General features: G+C 41.3%; 1 protein-coding gene across 3 annotated transcripts in view; it reads left to right on the top strand.

Moving 5' to 3' along the window:
- ACOT9 (acyl-CoA thioesterase 9) overlaps positions 1-16,008 on the top strand; it is a 74,644-nt gene extending 58,636 nt beyond the window's left edge. For all 3 annotated transcript variants that reach the window (XM_064278091.1, XM_010595742.3, XM_064278090.1), the window contains 8 exons: positions 4,092-4,165; positions 11,083-11,150; positions 11,892-12,003; positions 12,153-12,243; positions 12,412-12,497; positions 12,945-13,032; positions 13,192-13,342; positions 13,796-16,008. In XM_064278091.1, coding sequence (XP_064134161.1) covers positions 4,092-4,165; positions 11,083-11,150; positions 11,892-12,003; positions 12,153-12,243; positions 12,412-12,497; positions 12,945-13,032; positions 13,192-13,342; positions 13,796-13,887 — 762 coding nt within the window. In that variant the 3' untranslated portion in view covers positions 13,888-16,008. The remainder of the gene's footprint in view (positions 1-4,091; positions 4,166-11,082; positions 11,151-11,891; positions 12,004-12,152; positions 12,244-12,411; positions 12,498-12,944; positions 13,033-13,191; positions 13,343-13,795) is intronic.
- The last annotated feature ends 3,836 nt before the right edge of the window (positions 16,009-19,844 follow it).

The raw sequence follows: 19,844 nt of genomic DNA, 5'->3' as shown, positions 1-19,844 counted from the left end.
TGCCATGCACAGTGGATTCCTGGCATAAGACCTACTTTCTAGGGAATCTTGACAATTTGAATCTTGGAAAAGAGATACAGAAATTATTGGGAGGAGAGAGCCAATGAAAATCAATATCAGATAGACAAGTAAAAACTTGTTTTAAATTTACATTTCTCTTTGACCATTTTGACTAATAGCTCAAGACTTGAGTGACCTATTATATTCCAGAGAGGTAGCTGGAAGACAAGTGCTTTGCCTCTGGTGTTGGGCAGACCTACATTTGAATCCCATCTCTGCTGCTTTTTAGTCATATGACTGGGTGAATTCGAACTAGATTTAAATTACTTACCTTCTCTGAGCCAATGTTTTCTCAAGTGTAGCATGAGAATAATAATACCATATTTTATGCAAATAATGCGTGCCTTCGATGTTTGCTTGCCAACTGTGTCCTGCCGCCATGAGATATTTTCATAAGTGCTGCTATGCGAATTTTTTTTACATGTTGCTGTAAAAAAATTAGCATAGCATGCTTACGAAAATACCTTGCGGTGGAGGGAGTGGTTGACAAACACAGAAGGCGCGCGTTACTTGCGTAAAACAGTAGTACCATAGCATGTGGTTATGGTAAAGGTGAAGTGAAAAAAACATATGAAGTGCTTGGGACAAAGCCTGACACGCAGTTACCACTAATCAAGTAAACATTAATTTATTATCATTTTTACTGAGACGGTCCCAAATCTGTTCTAGGCTTGACCTTCAGAACCACCTTTTTTGAGTGCCTCTTGTATTTCTCTACCTAGATGTGCTGTAAAAAAAAAAAAAAAAAAAAAAACCTCAAATTCAGTGCATTCCAAACTGAATGCGTGAGTTTCCTTCCCAGTCCTGATCTTCCTCCAGTTTCTCCTTTGCCATCCTCCTATTTCCCCAGTTCCAAACCTTTGTGAGAGCTTTACCTTGTCCCTTTCCTATGCATCCTTTTGCCAAGTCTTACAAATTCATCACCACAGCAGCTCACCAGAGTCCTTTCTTTATCACCTCCTTGGTCCCTGTGTTTTATTCAAGCCCTCACTGCCTCTTGTGTGGGTGACTTAAATGTCTTTTAATTAGTTTGCCTCTCTCTAGTCTGCTTTCTTTCTGTTATTTTTACAGTTTTACCAGATAAGTCTTCCAAAGCTGTTCGTGAATCACAAATCTCAAAAACCTCCAGTGACAGTTATTTGTGGTTAAAGTCTAAACTCCTTTGATTGATTAGGATCCAAGGTGCTCCATAAACTAGCTCCAACCTACCTTTGCAACTAGGTTTCCTCTTACCGTTACATACTTTCTTAATGCTCACTGCTGGACACTGAGCATCCTAAGAGTTGGGAGTTATTCATCTTTGTGTTCCTAATTCCTGGCACCTAGTAGGTGTTCATTATAATAAACAATAATTTAAATAGAAAGTGAATGAATATCATTGCTTATGCCTTTTCCTTTGTCTGACATTCCTTGTACTTTGACTCTGGGTATCCACATTCCACGTGGGCTTCAGGGTCACTTCATGCTCAAAGCCTTCCTTGATTTCTCCCTGCTCATAGGACTCCCGTAGTACCCTTTTTCTGACACTTTCTCCTGGCACCTGTACCCGCTGCCTAACACAGCTGTGTATGGACATCTGTTTTTTCTTCTACTAGACTATATGCTCCTCAATAACAGGATCTGGGTTTGAGTCGCCTAGCCCGCTTCTGGCATCCGTTTTTTAACATTTGTTTAGCAAATATTTATTTATTGAGTGCCTAGTCCGTGCTAGGCACACAGCAGTGAGCAAAACAAAGTTCTTCTCTTGGAGTTTACATTTAGTTGTCATCTATGTCGGGTGCTGTTGAGTCGGTTCCAGCTCATAGCGGACCTATAGGACAGAGTAGAACGGCTCCATAGTGTTCCCAAAGAGCAGCTGGTGGATTTGAACTGCTGACCTTTTGGTTAGCAGCCCAGCTCTTAACCACTGTGCCATCAGGGCTCCTTACCTTTAGTAGTGCTTAATAATTACCTACCTCACTCATTCACTCATCAGTTAGCAAACTTTGGTTTGTTTGGGTATCTGCTATCTGTCAGTCTTTGTGCCAAGTGTTAGGGATACAAATGTGAATACAAACAGTCTTTGCCATCAGGGAGCTCATGGTGCAGTAGGAAGACAGCCATATAAATAGATAATTAAAATATATTCTGTAGTATTTCTCAACAGGGATGCTGTTGGCATTTGTGTGGGAAAATCCTTTGTTCTGCAGGACTGTGCCTGCATTGAAAGGTGTTTAACTCTCTGGTACTCCCTTGTTAATGTTGTTAGGTGCCGTTGAGTCAGTGCTGACTCACAGCGACCCTATGTACAACAGAGCGAAACACTGCCCGGTCCTGCACCATCCTCACAGTTGTTGCTGTGTTTGAGCCCGTCATTGCAGGCACTGTGTCAGTCCTTTGTTGATAGTGCTCCTCCAAGTCATGTGATAAACAAAACCATCTACACATTTCCAAATGCCTCCTAAGGGGGTGGTATCTACCTCCCTTACATTGAAACCACTGTCAAAGGGGACTTTTTTTCCATTAAGTTGGCAGAACAAAGGAAGGCAAGACTGACTTTGCTTGGGGAATAGGGATGGGGCAGGGGAGGGAAGCAGTGTCTTGAAGAGTGAGGCTGTGAGGAAGCTACAGGCAAAGCCACAGAGGGGAGGTGTTCAACAGCATGATACATTCCAGGACCTCTAAGTCATTAGCTGTGGGTAGGGGAAAAGGTACAGGTATGAGGGGAGTGTTTGGTGAATAACTGGAGAGGGCTCCTGGTCTCTCTCGTGGAGGGCTTTATATATAGTGCCGACGGGATCAGACCAGATGCTAGAAGAAAGGAGAAGCCACTGAAAGGTTTTGAACAGGGCAGAGGCACAGTAAGATTTGTGAGGCTGTGATAGATTATTGGAGGGGTAAGACTGTATCCACAGTTGAAGGCAATAGCAGTGAGGACTGGCTTGTATTGTCTGTTGATGAGTGAGCCTAATATATATCCTTAGTTTAAAAATAGCTTCTGTCATTACTTTAAGGAGGTTGGTGGAACAGTGGTTAAGCATTCAGCTGCTAACAGAAAGGTCGATGGTTTGAACCCACCAGCCACTTTGGGAGGAAGATGTGGCAACCTGCTTCCACTTCCTATAGGGCAGTTCTACTCTGTCCTGTGGGGTCGCTGTGAGTTAGCATTGCCTGCACAGCAGTGGATTTGGATCATTACTTTATGATATGACTTTCATGGAAGTACAGACTTCTAAGGATAAGCACTTTAAAACCTCGAAGGCCCCTGCATTGGCAATATTTAGCTTAATCTACAGAATTATTACAGACCTTACCCCTTCTTGGGAGCCCCTGTGCTCAGCAAAGGAAACATAAACATGTACCGGTAGTCAGCACCCTAAAGCTCCCTGGGAACACTAATGTCTATGAAAGCCCTTGTGGCACAGTGGTTAAGCCCTCAGCTGCTAACGGAAAGGTGGGCGGTTCAAACCCACCAGCTGCTCCATGGGAGTAAAGTTCTGGTGATCTGCTCCCATAAAGATTATAGCCTAGCACACCCTACGGGGCAGTTCTGCTCTCTCCTATAGGATTGCTATGAGTTGGAATCAACTAGATGGCCCACGACAGCAACAACACCATGAAAACAGTGGGAGGTCCTCCTGGGTATGTGTGCCACTGGGAGGCCAAGTATGCCTGAAGATAGCCAGAATTCTGCATAATATGGGGAAGTTGAATGCCAAGTACGCAGAAGGTACCCTTTCCCTTGGGTCACAGTCATGCATAGCCCCAAACTCCATAGTCCATGCTCCTGTCCCAGCACTAACCACACAGTTCTCTGTTTGAGTTTTTAGGTATCTGTCTCCTGCACTAGACCACAGGCTCCTTGTCTAGTGGAGTCTAGTGCTGTGCCTGGCTCAGGGTAGGCAACTCAGCAGGTGGTGGTTAATAAACAAACGCATTTCCCTTTTTCTAATTTCAGACTTATTGAAAGCATGCAAGATACCTGTTAGAATTGTAGGTTATCCCAGTAAATGCATTTCTTACATCTGCATTTTCTTTGTTTTGTTCTTTAGTTACATGGCGATGAATATACTCCTGTTTTGGGTGCAACATTTGTAATGGTGGCCCGTGATTCTGAAAATAAAGGGTAATTGCTTCCCCCTCCCTCAATTCTTTATTTTGAAACATTTCAAAGATACATAAAACTGAAGAGAAGACTATAATGAATTTCCATGTACCCCTTGTAATTTACCCATTTAAAGTATACAATTTAATGGTTTTTAGTATATTCACAGAGTTGTACAACCTCTTAAGTATGTTTTAATCTAGAGCAGTTGTATGTCCCCTCTGCCCACTTATTATTTCATGTTATTAACTTCTCAAAAGGCTAGATCGGTTGTTCTATACAAGGCCCCACTTTCTGGATTTGTCTCATTGCTTCCTCATGGTGTTTTTGACTGGTTTCTCTATCCCTAGTGTTTTCTGTAAACTGAAGTTTGATCTAAAGCCTTGATTAGACTCAGGTTCAACATATTTGGCAAGCGTACTTCATAGGTGATGCTATATATCTCATATTGTATCTCTTATTGCATCACATCAGGAGGCACAAGTTGTCCCATTTACAGTGATGCTAAGATTAACCCGTGGGTTCAAATGGTGGCAGCCTGATCTCTTCATTGGGAGTCATCAACAGGGTGATACTTTGTCATCCTGTGAATAGCTAGATCCCCCCATCAGTCTCTCTCCACTGCTTTTGTGTTTACTGAGACTTTTTTTTTAAATCTCAAATGCTTTTAACATCCATTGCTGATCATTGCTTTAATCATTTTCATTAACCCCCCCCCCAAAAAAAATTGTTTTCATTAGAAAGCGTAAAAGGATTTTCAGATTTCGTCATTGTCATTCCTTCTATACCCATTAGCCGGAATGCTATAAAGAAGAGCTTTCCCTTATCAACTAGGGCAATTTGGTTTGTAAAGGAAACTCAGGATCAGTGCTTCATTCCTGTCCTTTATTTACACATTTTTAGGATAAGGAGTTAGTTTACTAGCTAGTGATGGCATGGTTTTTCACTTTTTCCAGCTTGCTAAAAAAAGTATTATTATGAATTCATGGATTTTTATATATTCAGTGTATTTCATAAATTACAGTCATTGTTCTTCTTGATGCTCAGAGTATTACCATTTTTGGCCATTGGGCGCTCCTTTAAGCCAGCTCCTATGTCCTTTTGACTATTTCCCTTAGTCTTTGATGGCTTCCTTGTTCTGTGGCACAAGATATTTTGGGCTTATCTTATACATTTCCTACTCTGGACCTGGAATTAGCCATTTCTCCAAACATTCCTAGTTTCTTTTAGTGGGAACTGGTATTTAGAGACCAAAATCTGGACACTAGACTGTATATTGTTACTGGGTTGTCATCGTTTCTAGGCCTTTTCACTGGATAGAGCTAGGATGTATGTTAAAAGCCAACCAGATAAAAAAAAACTCACGAGTTTATACTGTTATTTTCAAGTTAAATTTAACCATACAGACTAACTTATTTGACTTTATCTTTTTTCTCTTACAGTGAATTCTTGGTTCCTAACGTTTAACAACAATAACAGTTGCTTTTTGCTTTATCCTATGGTATGCATAAAATGGTTTCACAATACTAATGCCAGTATTACCACTAATGAGTCTACTGAATAAAGTTTAAGATTTCTATTCAGTTCTTCTTGTCCTTAGACTACATTCCACTGAGGTTATATAGTCAAAAGACACTTGAAATATTTTTTCTCTGTGTGGCTGTGTTACCAACTTGGTGTACAGTTAAGGTCATTTGCATCTGTTTTCAGTTTTTAGAGGATGCTTTTTTCCTTTTTTGATTTAATTTTATCTTTTGAAAGTTTAAAATATTTACACAATTCAAAAGTCAAAACTATATAGCAGGGTGTATTTAGAGAAGCCTTGCTTCCATTCTTTTCTCTTGCACCCCGTTCTTTTTATCTACGTATAAACCCAAAAAAATGAAACCTGTTGCCGTCAAGTCAATTCCGACTCATCGCAACCCTATAGGATGGAGCAGAGCTGCTCCAGAGGGTTTCCAAGGAGCACCTGGTGGATTCCGACTGCCGACCTTTTGGTTAGCAGCCTACGCCTATGCCACCAGAGTTTCTTTATCCTCCTGTACATAACTGTTATTTTTGGTTTATCCTTTTAGCATTTCTGTATGTGTGCATATTTGTACCCCCTGCCATTTTACATGAAAGATAGCATGACATATATGTTGTACTTTGCTGCTTTTTAAAAACAAATTTGTCCGTATACCCAGAGATTACTCCATATCAGTGCATAAAAATCATCTTCGTTTTTTTTTTTTTACAGCTGTATACTACTCTATGGTAGAGATATACCACAGTTTATTTAACCAGTCTCCTATTGATGAACCTTTGGATTATTTTCATTCATTTGCTAATCCAAGTAATGCTACAGTGGATAATATGGTCATATTAAATTTTCCCCAGTGACTTTTTGGGCCAGAGCTCTAGAATTGGGATTGCCTTCACTGATTTGGCAAGTGTTGAGGTTGCACGTTGTTCCGCACCTTTTGTAATCTTATATCATTTGTTGACTGGCTCTCAGGCTTAAGAAATTTTCCATAAATCATTGAAAGTGTTCTTTTTTAATAGGAATGTTTTTTTAAAAAAGATTTGTCTATATCAAATTCTTTTTTAAGCTTTCCATTTTCCCCTTAGGTTTACATTATGCTGTCAGAAGGGCTGTAACCTTTTTGGTTGGTCTTTATTTGATTAACTCCCTTATCACTCTCCTTTCCTCCCCTCTGCCAGTAGGTTTATGATCTTTAGACTCTCAGAGTCACCTGAGGCACTCAAACTGAGAACAATGCTCTAGTTGTGGGGAACAGATGGGGGTAAGGTGGGGGGAGTGTTATAGGATTGCTGTTTGTACAGGATAGAGAATAGAGGCCTGTGATAAGTCTAATTAGTACCAGCAACTTGCTTTAGGAGTCTGCAATGAGAAATCTTATCTGCTGCATGGAAAGCTGACTTGGGAAATCAGGTTACGATTGAAAAATACTGTGGTGAATCTGTGGTCTGAGTAAGGAAAAACACCCATACGCTCCTGCTCCCCTTACTAGCCCCAACTGACGTGCTGCTCCTAGTGGCTGCCTGGGGCTCCTTTGCCAGCACTGGGGGCATGGGTTAATGTTTCTCTCCCAGCTGACGCATTTCAATTTTCCAAGCTGCCATTTCAATTCTTTTGTATCCATTGTTGTTTCTATCAGTTTTTTTTCCTTTTTCTCATAAGCATTTTTAAAAAATTTTTTATTGTGCTTTAAGTGAAAGTTTACAAATCGAGTCGGACTCTCATACAAAAATTTATAAACATCTTGCAATATACTCCTAATTGCTCTCCCCCTAATGAGACAAGCACACTCCTTCCGTCCACTCTCTCTTTTTGTGTTCATTTCACCCAGCTTTTAACCCCCTCTACCCTCTCATCTCCCCTCCAGACAGGAGATGCCAACATAGTCTCATGTGTCTACTTGATCCAAGAAGCTCATTCTTCACCAGTATCATTTTCTATCCCATAGTCCAGTCCAATCCCTGTCTGAAAAGTTAGCTTTGGGAATGGTTCCTGTCTTGGGCTAACAGAAGGTCTGGGGACCATGACCTCCGGGGCCCTTCTAGTCTCAGTCAGACCATTAAGTCTGGTCTTTTTATGAGAATTTGGGGTCTGCATCCCACTGCTCTCCTGGGGTTCCCTCAGGGGTTCTCTGTTGTGTTCCCTGTCAGGAAAGTCATCGGTTGTAGCCGGGCACCATCTAGTCCTTCTGGTCTCAGGATGATGTAGTCTCTGGTTTATGTGGCCCTTTCTGTCTCTTGGGCTCATAATTACCTTGTGTCTTTGGTGTTCTTGATTCTCCTTTGCTCCAGGTGGGATGAGACCCATTGATGCATCTTAGATGGCCGCTTGCTAGTGTTTAAGACCCCAGGTGCCATCAGACTGCTTTTAATGATGGTAGACACTCTCCTCGAAACCACTTCTCTTTAATACCTTTGGGTTCTTATTAACATTTAAGAATGTCTTTCTGTATCCATTGCAATGGAGCACTATGCCTTTTTGCCCAATTTTTTATTTTGAAAAATTTGACCCCTGCAGAACAGCAGAAAGAATAATGCGATGAATATTCATATACCCTTCACCTAATTTACCAATTAACATTTTACCACATTTGCCTACTTGCTTACTCTAACTTGCAGGTATACATGTACACATTTTTTCCTGACTCATTTTAGAGTACGTTTCAGATACTTCACCTGTAAATAGTTCAGCATATGTATCTCCTAAGAACAAGGTAACACTCCTATACAACCTCAATGCCTTTATTATATCCAGGGAATTTAACAATGGTAAAATAAATGTTAACTAACATTCAATTCATATTCACATATTTCCAGTTGTCCCTTTAATATCTTTTATAGCTTTATCCCCTGATTCAGAATCCAGTAAGGATTGTGTATTGCATTTGATTATTATGTTTCCTTAGACTCTAAAATAGTCCCCCTACTATTTTTGTCTTTCAAGATACTGACGTTTTCTTTTTTTTCTGTGATCGATGTGTTTTTTGTGTTTTTTTAAAAGTTCCCTTAACTTCATTATTATTATTGTTTTTTATTGTGCTTTAGGTGAAAGTTTACAGTTCAAGTCAATTTCTCATTCAAAAATTTATACACGTATTGTTTTGTGACTATTAGTTACAGTCCCCACAATGTGACAGCACACTCCCCCTTTCCACCCTGGGTTCCCTTTGTGTCCATTCGACCAGTTCCTGTCCCTTCCTGCCTTCTCATCCTGCTTTTGGACAGGAGCTGCCCATTTGGTCTTGTATATCTGATTGAACTAAGAAGCACATTCCTCACATGTATTATTTTTTGTTTTATAGTTCTGTCTAATCTTTGTTTGAAGAGAGGGGTTCAGGAATGGTTTCAGTTCTGGGTTACCAGTGCGTCCAGGGGCCGTTGTTTTGGGGTTCCTCCAGTCTCTGTCAGACTTTTAAGTCTGGTCTTTTTTATGAGAATTTGAGTTCTGTTCTACGTTTTTCTCCTGCTCTGCCTGGGACTCTCACCTGTCAGGGTGGTCATTGCTGGTAGCTGGGCACCATCTAGTTCTGGTCTCAGGCTGGTGAAGTCTCTGGTTCATTTGGTCCTTTGGGCTAGTATTTTCCTTGTGTCTTTGGTTTTCTTCATTCTCCTTTGCACCGAGAGGTATGGGAGCAATTGCTATATCTTAGATGGCCGCTTGCAAGCTTTTAAGAGCTCAGATGCCACTCACCAAAGTGGGATGTAGAACATTTTCTTTTTAATTTTTCTTGTGCTTTAAGTGAAAGTTTACAAATCAAGTCAGTCTCTCACACAAAAACTTATATACACCTTGCTACATACTCCCAATTGCTCTCCCCCCTAATGAGATAGCCCACTTCCTCCCTCCATTCTCTCTTTTCGTGTCCATTTCACCAGCTTCTAACCCCCTCTACCCTCTCATCTCCCTTCCAGGGAGGAGATGCCAACATAGTCTCACGTGTCCACCTGATCCAAGAAGCTCACTCCTCGCCAGCATCCCTCTCCATCCCATTGTCCAGTCCAATCCCTGTCTGAAGAGCTCTGGCTTTGGGAATGCTTCCTGTCCTGGGCGAACAGAAGATCTGGGGGCCATGACCACCGGGGTCCTTCTAGCCTCAGTCAGACCATTAAGCTTGGTCTTTTTATGAGAATTTGTGGTCTGCATCCTACTGCTCTCCGGCTCCCTCAGGGGTTCTTTGTTGTGTTTCATGTCAGGGCAGTCATCGGTTATAGCCAGGCACCATCTAGCCTTTCCAGTCTCAGGCTGATGTAGTCTCTGGTTTATGTGGCCTTTTCTGTCTCTTGGGCTCGTAATTACCTTGTGTCCTTGGTGTTCTTCATTCTCCTTTGATCCAGGTAGGTTGAGACCCATTGATGCATCTTAGATGGCCGCTTGCTAGTGTTTAAGACCCCCAGATGCCTCTCTGCAAGGTGGGATGCTAGAATGTTTTCTTAATAAACTATATTATGCCAATTGACCTAGATGTCCCCCGAAACTATGGTCCCCAGGCCCAGCCCAGCTACTTTGCCCCTCAAAGTGTCTGGATGTGTCCAGGAAACTGCTTTGCTTTTGCTTTGGTCCCGTTGTGCTGTCTTCCCCTGTAAGATACTGACGTTTTTGAAGAGTTCAGGCCATTTGTTTTGTCGAATGTTCCACAATCTATATTTGACTGTTTCCTCATGATTAGACTCATGTTAAACATTGACAAGAGGCAGTATCCTTTTTATAATGTGAGCTTTTTAGTGTATAGATAAGACCATAACCAAGGGAATCCCCTAATTGTTCCAGTATGTTTTGTGTGGAACAGTCAGTAAGCATTACCCAAAACAAATAGCTGAAGACATTAAAAGTAGTGGATAATTGTTCATCTTCACTTTTTATTAAATAATAGCATATTTTAAATGGTTATTTTCTTTTTTAATAATTTATCTTATTTTTGTTGTTGTTGAGAATATACACAGCGTAACATATACCAGTTCAACAGTTTCTACATGCACAATTCTGTGACATTCTTCGAGCTGTGCTACCATTCTCACCCTCCTTTTCTGAGTTGTTCCTCCCCCATTAACATAAACTCACTGCCGCCTAAGTTTCCTACCTTATGTTTCGAGTTGCTGTTGTCAGTTTGACCCCATATAGATAGTTCTTAAAAGAGCACAATGCTCAAGACAGATCTTTTTTTTTTTTTGCTAGTGAAGCTAAACTTGTTTGGTTTTTAGATAACTTCAGGGGTTCATCCAGGCTCCGTGGCTCCAGAAATTCTGTTGTGCGTTTCCCCCCATTTGATCAGGATTCTTCTATAGAACCCTTGACCAAACTGTTCAGTAGTGGTAGCCAAGCACCATCCATTTCCCCTGGTCTCACAGCAAAGGAGACAGTTGTTTGTGGAGGCAATTAGCCACACCTAAACTATATTATTTTCTTTGTTTCTCTTTAGGCCAGCATTTGTAAATCCACTTCTCATTGAAAGCCCAGAGGAAGAAGAGCTCTTTGCACAAGGAGAATGTATGTTAATTTGTTTACAAGAAGATAACTTTAAAAAGTACATTAGCTATACTGCAAAAAATATTATATAAGATTATATGTGGACTCTTTATACATATAGTCAAAGGTCTTATTTATGCCAAGAATTTATTGAAATTATAAAATACCTTTTCCCTTTTTGCTCTGTAAACTAGACCTGTTACTGACGAGTCAATTCTGATTCATAGCAACCCTATAGGACAGTGTAGAGCTGCCCTATAGGGTTTCCGAGGCTGTAATCTTTACAGAAGCAGACTGCTACATCTTCCTCCCACAGAGCGGCTAGTGGGTTGGAACTGTCGACCTTTCGGTTAGCAGCCAAGCGCTTAACCGTTGTGCCACCAGGGCTCCTTTTTGCTATACAGGGTCCATATTTTGAAAAGAATTTGCTGATCAAACAATATTTATTAAGTGAAGTAATTTGTTTTCTCATTTGTAATGAAATGGGAAAATGAAATAACTGCCAGTCAGGGCTCTAGATCAGAATGGTAACAAGTAGGTCCATAATAAGCTGGTGTAATTTCCATTTAAAAGCAAAGAATCACTGCAAGTTTTATGTAGTCCATTCAGCCTTCTCTTGGGTATATGTACAGTTTCCAGTGGGCCTTTTGAAGTCCTGAAATACTACTGCCTTTGTAGGATCCAAGAGACCCCAGGTCAGGACCGCAGTACTGTAGTGAGACCCTCCTGACCACAGCTCCTTTTTATTCATCCATGTTCCAGTGAACAAGGGGAGAAGGATTGCCTTCAGCTCCACATCATTACTGAAAGTGGCTCCCAGTGCTGAGGAGAGGACCACCATACATGAGATGTTTCTGAACACACTGGATTCAAAGTAAGTTAGGATGGTGAGACTGCAGATTGAGAAAGCATTTAAACATTGGCTTTCTCCAGAGCTAAGCTTGGGAGTTGTTTTCAAATGTCTTACTTTTCAGCAGCAAAAACATGGCATTAACAGGGTTTAATAAATTTCCATTTGCACAGGACTATAAGTTTTCGAAGTCGAGTTTTGCCACCTAATGCAGTGTGGATGGAGGATTCAAAACTGAAGAGCTTGCTAGTTTGCCATCCTCAGGTATTGTAATTTAGCGAGAAATCTTCTGAGTAGGATAGCTTGCATTTGTGATACCCATCTAAGATTTGATGCAATTTTAAACTGAGTGCCATTCTGTGGCATTAATTCTTTTCTGCACATGAAGGTGCCCACGTTTGTATTTATTAGTATTTATTTTATGTCATACAGGAGCGGAACATTTTCAATCGGATCTTTGGTGGTTTCCTTATGAGGAAGGCGTATGAACTTGCATGGGCTACTGCTTGTAGCTTTGGGTGAGTTCTATTTAAGGCAGTCTAACTTCTGGGAGATCATTTATACCAACTCACTGAAATGAAACAGTTTGGACCAGCTTGGATGTGTTTGAGAATACATTGTGTTTTTAAACAGTAAATACCATACTGACACCAGCTGGGTTTGATCTTCATTTTAGAGGGCTGTTGCTCTGACCTTGTAAGTTAGTACATTCACGACTAGTGAGAAAAGAAGGCGATATTACACATAAGGGAAAAGATACAGTGATTTTGGCACTAGTCTGGTCATAATGGCATCTGGTACCATTCCTATTGGTATGCTGTTATGATTTTACTCTTCTCTAAGTTTATTCTTCGTTCATATTTATTTTTCATAAGCTAGTTGTTAGGGAAAAAATAGAGACCATCTGAATTTTGCAGTGGGCAACCAACTAGTCCTTTACCCCAAATTCTGCCTTTCCCCAATAGTGGTTCCCGACCATTTGTGGTAGCAGTGGATGATATCATGTTTCAGAAACCTGTTGAAGTTGGATCATTGCTGTTTCTTTCTTCCCAGGTAGGTATATGATGAGAGATGGAATACTATTTTTTTTTTTTTTTGTCGTTTGGGCCTGGAAAAGAAGTTTCTATATCCTAAAGCCATTGTGTTTCTTATGATTGCCTTTTTTTCCCTTCCTAATGTGATTGACTGACTATTGTATCTATAATTTCTTAGGTTTGCTTTACTCAGGACAATTACATTCAAGTCAGAGTACACAGTGAAGTGGCCTCTCTTCAGAGTAAAGAGCATACGACCACCAATGTCTTTCATTTCACTTTCATGTCGGAAAAAGAGGTGCCTTTGGTTTTCCCTAAGACATACGGAGGTAAGCAGCAATTATTGCTTGTCCCTAACAAAGAGGAGAACTTAAAAATTTTATTCTCTTTTTAAGTTGTTGTAGAAAGTAAATGGATGCATGTCAGCACAAAGCATATCTTTAGGAGATTTTGCTTTTGAGTTTTCACAGCCCTGAAGGCCAAAGATACGTCATGGCCGACAGGCAGCTGTTGCTGCTCTGCCCAACTGGCTGTTGTCTGAAGGGCTGGTGCCAGCTGCAAGCAGCCATTGGTGGTCAAAGACTGGCCCAGCCAAGGGGAAGGGGTGGGAATTTTGGCCTGCTCCTTTTGGTACCCTGCACACTTCCTGGCCCAAGAGTGCATCCCTTTCTCTAGTTTTGTATTCTCATTGCTGTCGCAGTGTTCCCAAGTAGTCCTGGGTTTGCATGCTGATTTTCTAAGGTGCTGCAAGTTTCTCCAGGGTTATCTTTTTTATGTTTCAGAGTCCATGTTGTATTTAGATGGGAAGCGACATTTCAACTCCATGGGCGCCCCGGTGAACTTGATGACAAAGAACTACCTTGTAGAACCCTAGGAAAAACCTCACTCACTGAAAACCAGCAACCCACAGTAACAAGTGTTTAATGAAGGCCTGATGAAGTGTTTTGGCTTTAGTGTTATTCTCCTGCTGCGTAGAGGGAGAAGAATAATGTACTCAGTTAGAATGACCAGAAAAGCAGAATGAGGGAGTGGCTGGGTGGGGCAGAGGAGAGAAAAGAGTTATTAAACAATAAATTCTTCCAAAACAATTTAGTTGTGAACCTATCAGCTTGGCTCCCGTCTGCCAAACAAGGTAGGGCACAATACCTTTTTGCACAATTGGGCACATTCTTTTCTTACACATATATTGCAGCTACCAATATAGGAGGTTTACTGCCAAGGCTTTGGCATTCTTTAAACCTTATATTTGCTGCAATTCCCCTATGTCATCTAAAATTCCAGCAACTCTACATGATTCTTTTGTGTTTTGCCTCTGTATTTCTTAGCTTTTGTTGTTAGCAGAGGGTAGATGAAAAACTGGGGTAAAGGGATTCAACAAATGATATGTTGCATTTGTAAAGATTTATGGGAAACTTTAGATCTGAAGTCATACCACCAGGAAGTGCTTAGAGATGATCTAGATGAGGAAACGGAGGACCATTTGTTCTTCGTTCATTCACCTCTGCTAGGGGTTGGGCAGAATATATCCAACTAAAAAGGAAAAAAAATAGCTGCTTATACTTACACAGTACTTACCATGTGCTAGGTACTGTTCTAAGCATCTACCATGGATTAGGTCATTTATGTCTTCCAACAATGCTGTGAGGTAGGTTCTGTCACTCCCTCATAGGGTTAGGTCACTCAGGAAACTGAAGCACAGAGAAGTTAAGTAACTGCCTCAAGGTCCCACAACTAGACAGACACTGGTGGTGCTGGGATTCGAAATCAGGCAATGTGGGTCCAGCGTACTCTTAACCAGTACACTGTACTGCTTTCAAGGACTGTAGCAAGGGAGACCATACCCAATATAACAGTGTAACCTAGGAACACAAAGGGAGGTATTTCCATTGATCAGCAGTTAAAATAGGGTTTCTTCCTTGACGGGAAAAGTCGATCAAGTTCAGAAGAGACAGAAAACAGGCTACATAGAAGAAAAAAGTAATCTCTGAAAAGGCGCTCCCAGGAGCAGTCTTTACTTTGGGTTCTAGATCAGCAACCACAAACTTGACTCTGCATCAGAATTAGCTAGACCACTGCTGTTAAGTCGATTCCGACTCATAGCGACCCTACAGGACAGAGTAGAACTGCCTCGCAGGGTTTCTAAGGAATAGCTGGTGGATTTGAACTGCTGACCTTTTGGTTAGCAGCCGAGCTCTTAACCACTACACCACCAGGGTTTCCAGAATTAGCTAGAGCACTGTTTTTTAAAAATTTATTTCAGTTTATGTAATGTTTATGCACAACTGGCATAATCTTGGAAATAAACAACTATCTCTTTTTGCTGTTATGTGCCATCAAGTGGATTCTGACTCATAGCGACCCCATATGACAGAGTAGAACTGCCCCATAGGGTTTCCTAGGCTGTCATCTTTTTTTTTAAGCAAAATTTTATTTATTTTGTTGTTGTTAAGAACACAACTGTCTCTCAGAGGCTTGCAATTCGACTCATGGAATCAAGCTTCTCTCCGTGCTGTGCTACCATCCTGCTGAGGGCTGGCAAAGCAAGGTGGCTAAAAGGAAGGGATGGGCCCTGGGGACTTTTGTGTGTGTTAAGTGGAGTTCAGTTAAGAGACCTTCTATTGCATCCTAGTGTATAGATTATACGTTATATGTTTAACCATTCATTGCTGTACACTGAAGCTTTTTCTTGGTTTTTTTTGTTTTTTTGCTATTATTAATAATGCTGCAGTAAATATCCTAAATAGCTAAAACATTTAGACCCCTAAATTATTTCCTTAGGAACTGTGGTGTCTAGGTCAAATACTGTGCATATGTTATTTCAAGTAACCCCCCAGAAGGGTTGTACACATTCACTTATGCATCAGAAATTTCCCTGAACTTTGTCAAATTTTATCCTTTTCTTTCTTAAACATCTTTGCCATTTTGGTAGGTAAAAAATGACATGTGTGTTAATTGCTTTCTTGGAATTCTACTGAGATTAAACTTTAAAAAAATGTTCGTTGTCTTTTTAGTTAAATTGCTTGTTCAAATAATGTTGGATATTAGAATGTTAATCCCAAATCTGTTATTACTACCAATACTGGTATATAATGACTAGAGGTTTTTATTTTTTTTTTAATAATTTTTATTGTGCTTTAAGTGAAAGTTTACAAATCAAGTCAGTCTGTCACATATAAGCTTATGTACACCTTACTCCATACTCCCACTTACTCTCCCCCTAATGAGTCAGCCCGCTCCCTCCTTCCAGTCTTTCCTTTCGTGACGATTTTGCCAGTTTCTAACCCTCTCTACCCTCCTATCTCCCCTCCAGACAGGAGATGCCAACACAGTCTCAAGTGTCCACCTGATACAAGTAGCTCACTGAGGTTTTTATTTTTAATGCAGGACTTTAGAAAATGACACATAGCAAACAATGAAGGATTGACAGTAGGCTCTTAAGGAACAGATGAGAACTTTTATCCAGTACCAGAACTGCGAAGAATGGTGTCAGAGTCTAGCATGGATCCTTTTTTTTTTTCTTTAAGAGAACTTATTTTATTTTTGGTTGTTGTTGAGAATAAACACAGCAGAACACAGACCAATTCAACAATTTCTCCACGTACAGTTCAGTGACATTGGTTATATCCTTTGAGTTGCGCAACCATTCTCATCCTCCTGAGTTGTTCCTTCTACATTAACACATACTCACTGCCCCCTCAGGATCCTGTCTAATCTTTTGAGTTAGCACGGATCCTCTTAATGTGGATTGGCCCTTGTTTTCTATTGAATAATCCATGTTGAGTTATCCCAGTTTTACTTCAGGCATGTATTAAGTTCTTAGCTTTTGCTTAGGGGTTTCTTCAATGTGCAGTCTTTGAGGATGGTGTCTTTATCACTGATTTCTTTAGAAGAGTTCACTTCAGTCCAATCTGCTTTGCACTGTGTTGGTTGTGCTCGTGTGATGCTGTAGATCTCCTCTTTTTTGCGGTAACCCCAATACTCTGTGTCTACACATTCCCTTTAGCACCTGCGTTCTCTCTGGTATGATCTGCTTTCTCTCACCTCTTTGAATAGAGCCAGGAGTTTGATCCCTGAAGAAGCGAAGCTCTTCCCCAACCCCCCTCCTCAGGTATTTCAACTTTTTATTTTTATTTTTGATGAGTTTGTGAAGAGGCTGACCCTTTATGTTTCTGAAGACATTTGATTCTGTGGGATGGCTAGGCTCTCCTGGGAAGTTCTTCTCCATGTGGTGTTGGCTGGGGTCACTCAGCTGTGTTTGGCTGAGAGCTCAGTTGGCAGCTCACCTGGGGCTGGAACATAAGGTGCCTCAGCCAGGGTGGTTGGACTAGGTGAGGGCTGGCCAGACAGATTCCCAGGTCCTAACCGCACCATCTTCCTGCCCCTCAACTAGTGAGACACTCTTATAAAAGTTTTAAGGACAAATAACTTTGGGAACACTGCATGGTACAACCCCCTTTGGCATTTTATAACTCATATAAGCTTGCTAGAGACTCTTTGAAAAGTAGGACCATTAAAAAAACAAACAAACTCTGTTTAATGAGTTTTTGTGAAACCTATTTGACCATGGACCGCTTTTTTTTTAACTCCTAAGAAAAAATTGAATACACTTTAAATTTTTGTAACTTACAAAACTGAGATCATGCTGTTTTCTATTTTGTCACATGAAAAGACAGAATAGTATATTGTCCAAGGAGTAAGTTGCCATGCCCTCTTTTGCTATGAAGAATCAAATATTAGTATTATACTTCTTAAAACCCAATTTAGGATGACATTTTAGATCTGACTGACCTTTCCAGTTTTTAAGGATTGGCAGTCTTGCTTTTAACAGCAGTATAATTGCTTGCTGTCACTGCCGATATTTTTTTTACAGTGTTAACTTCACAATAAATTCTGAATAATCTTTCAGCATTATGACCTTTACAGATGAGATGAGGGAGGTGAAAGGAACTACATCAGAAGGATGGTAAAGGTTAGTTTATAAGCTACTTGCCTCCATTTTGACACACTACAAGTTTATGTTACTGATTTCTATTTCTGGACAGGAACGTCAAGCTAAAATTCAATAATGCTTGATGCTTTAACATTTGGGAGTAATTAGGGATTCTTTATTTGGTTATAGAACCTCATGACAACTTGTACGTTAGTGAAATGTGGTACAAACGTGAAAAATCAGTTACAAGATGTAATCATAAAATAGAGAGGCGGGGCCAAGATGGCGGACTAGGTAGACGCTACCCTGGATCCCTCTTGCAACAAAGACTTGGAAAAACAAGTGAATCGATCACATACATAACAATCTACGAACCCTGAACAACAAACACAGATTTAGAGACGGAAAACGAACAAACACGGGGAAGCAGCGACTGTTTTCAGAGCCTGGAGCCAGCGTCCCAGTCAGGTAACCTTGGCGCCGGGCATCTGGGCCCAGGGGAGCTGAACTCATAAATCTTGTGACGGTGCAAACAAGGGGTGCAGCCCTACCCCCCTGAACTGAACCCGGGAGGGGGCCCAGCCGGTCCCCGTGGGCGGCGTGGCAATGCAGCTGTTGGGAGAACTCCCAGGGAGGCAGTGACTGGTTTTGGAGCCAGGAGTGCTACGTCCCAGCCGGGGAACCCTGGCGCCGGGTATTTGGGCGCTGTCACGGCGCAAGCACGGGGCACAGCCCTACTCCCCTGAACTAACCCTGGGAGGGGGCCCAGCCGGTCCACAGGGGCAGCGCGGTGACGCGGCTGGCGGGACGAGAAATCCCCGGGAGGCAGCGACTGATTTTGGAGCCGGGAGTAAAGCGTCCCAGCAGGGGAACCTTGACGCTAGGATTTGGACTGGCAGCGGAGGATCTGACCGCGGCTTCAGCAGGCCAGACCTCCGGGGGCAATCTCCACACAGCCAGCACACATAGGCGACACGCCCCTCGGGAATCTCAGATATAATAGTCATTCCAAGCAAGACAAGTAACTCTGGCTATATTCCGAGGTGCTACTGTCCTATCTCTCTGATCCCTCCCCCACCCTCCCCAGTCGGCTTCATTAACGTTGGAATTTCCTAAGCCAGAGGGAGAACAGCTCCGGCTCCGCCGCGGCTTTGCTTCCCCCCCCCCTTTTTTTTCTTTTGGTCTTTTCCTAACCCACTCTTCCGGCCTGAGAGAAGGAACCACAAAAAACCCAGGGACCAAAAATCCATCCCTAATTGGACTAAAAACACAGAACCAGCTACAGCCAAGCATATATGATCCAAATCTCAGACTTTCATCCTTACAGGGAGCAAGGTGGCGGTTATAATCCAAAGGCAGTTCTGATAGGGATCTGACTGCATTTTTTTTTAGCAGAATTTCTGGAAAAACAAGTTTCCCAGTGATGGCTCGGAGACAGCAGTCCATATCAAACCACACAAAGAAGCAGACCATGACAGCTTCTACAACGCCCCAAACAAAAGAATCAAAATCTTTCCCAAATGAAGATACAATCCTGAAATTATCAGATACAGAATATAAAAAACTAATTTACAGAATGCTTCAAGACATCACAAACGAAATAAGGCAAACTGCAGAAAAAGCCAAGGAACACACTGATAAAACTGTTGAAGAACTCAAAAAGATTATTCAAGAACATAGTGGAAAAATTAATAAGTTGGAAGAATCCATAGAGAGACACCATGTAGAAATCCAAAAGATTAACAATAAAATTACAGAATTAGACAACGCAATAGGAAGTCAGAGGAGCAGACTCGAGCAATTAGAATGCAGACTGGGACATCTGGAGGACCAGGGAATTAACATCAACGTAGCTGAAAAAAAATCAGATAAAAGAATTAAAAAAAATGAAGAAACCCTAA

Source organism: Loxodonta africana, chromosome X, assembly GCF_030014295.1.
Source record: "Loxodonta africana isolate mLoxAfr1 chromosome X, mLoxAfr1.hap2, whole genome shotgun sequence".
Classification (NCBI taxonomy): Eukaryota; Metazoa; Chordata; class Mammalia; order Proboscidea; family Elephantidae; genus Loxodonta; species Loxodonta africana.
The sequence above is the reverse complement of the archived record's forward strand: the minus strand, read 5'-3'. Positions and strand labels throughout refer to the sequence as shown.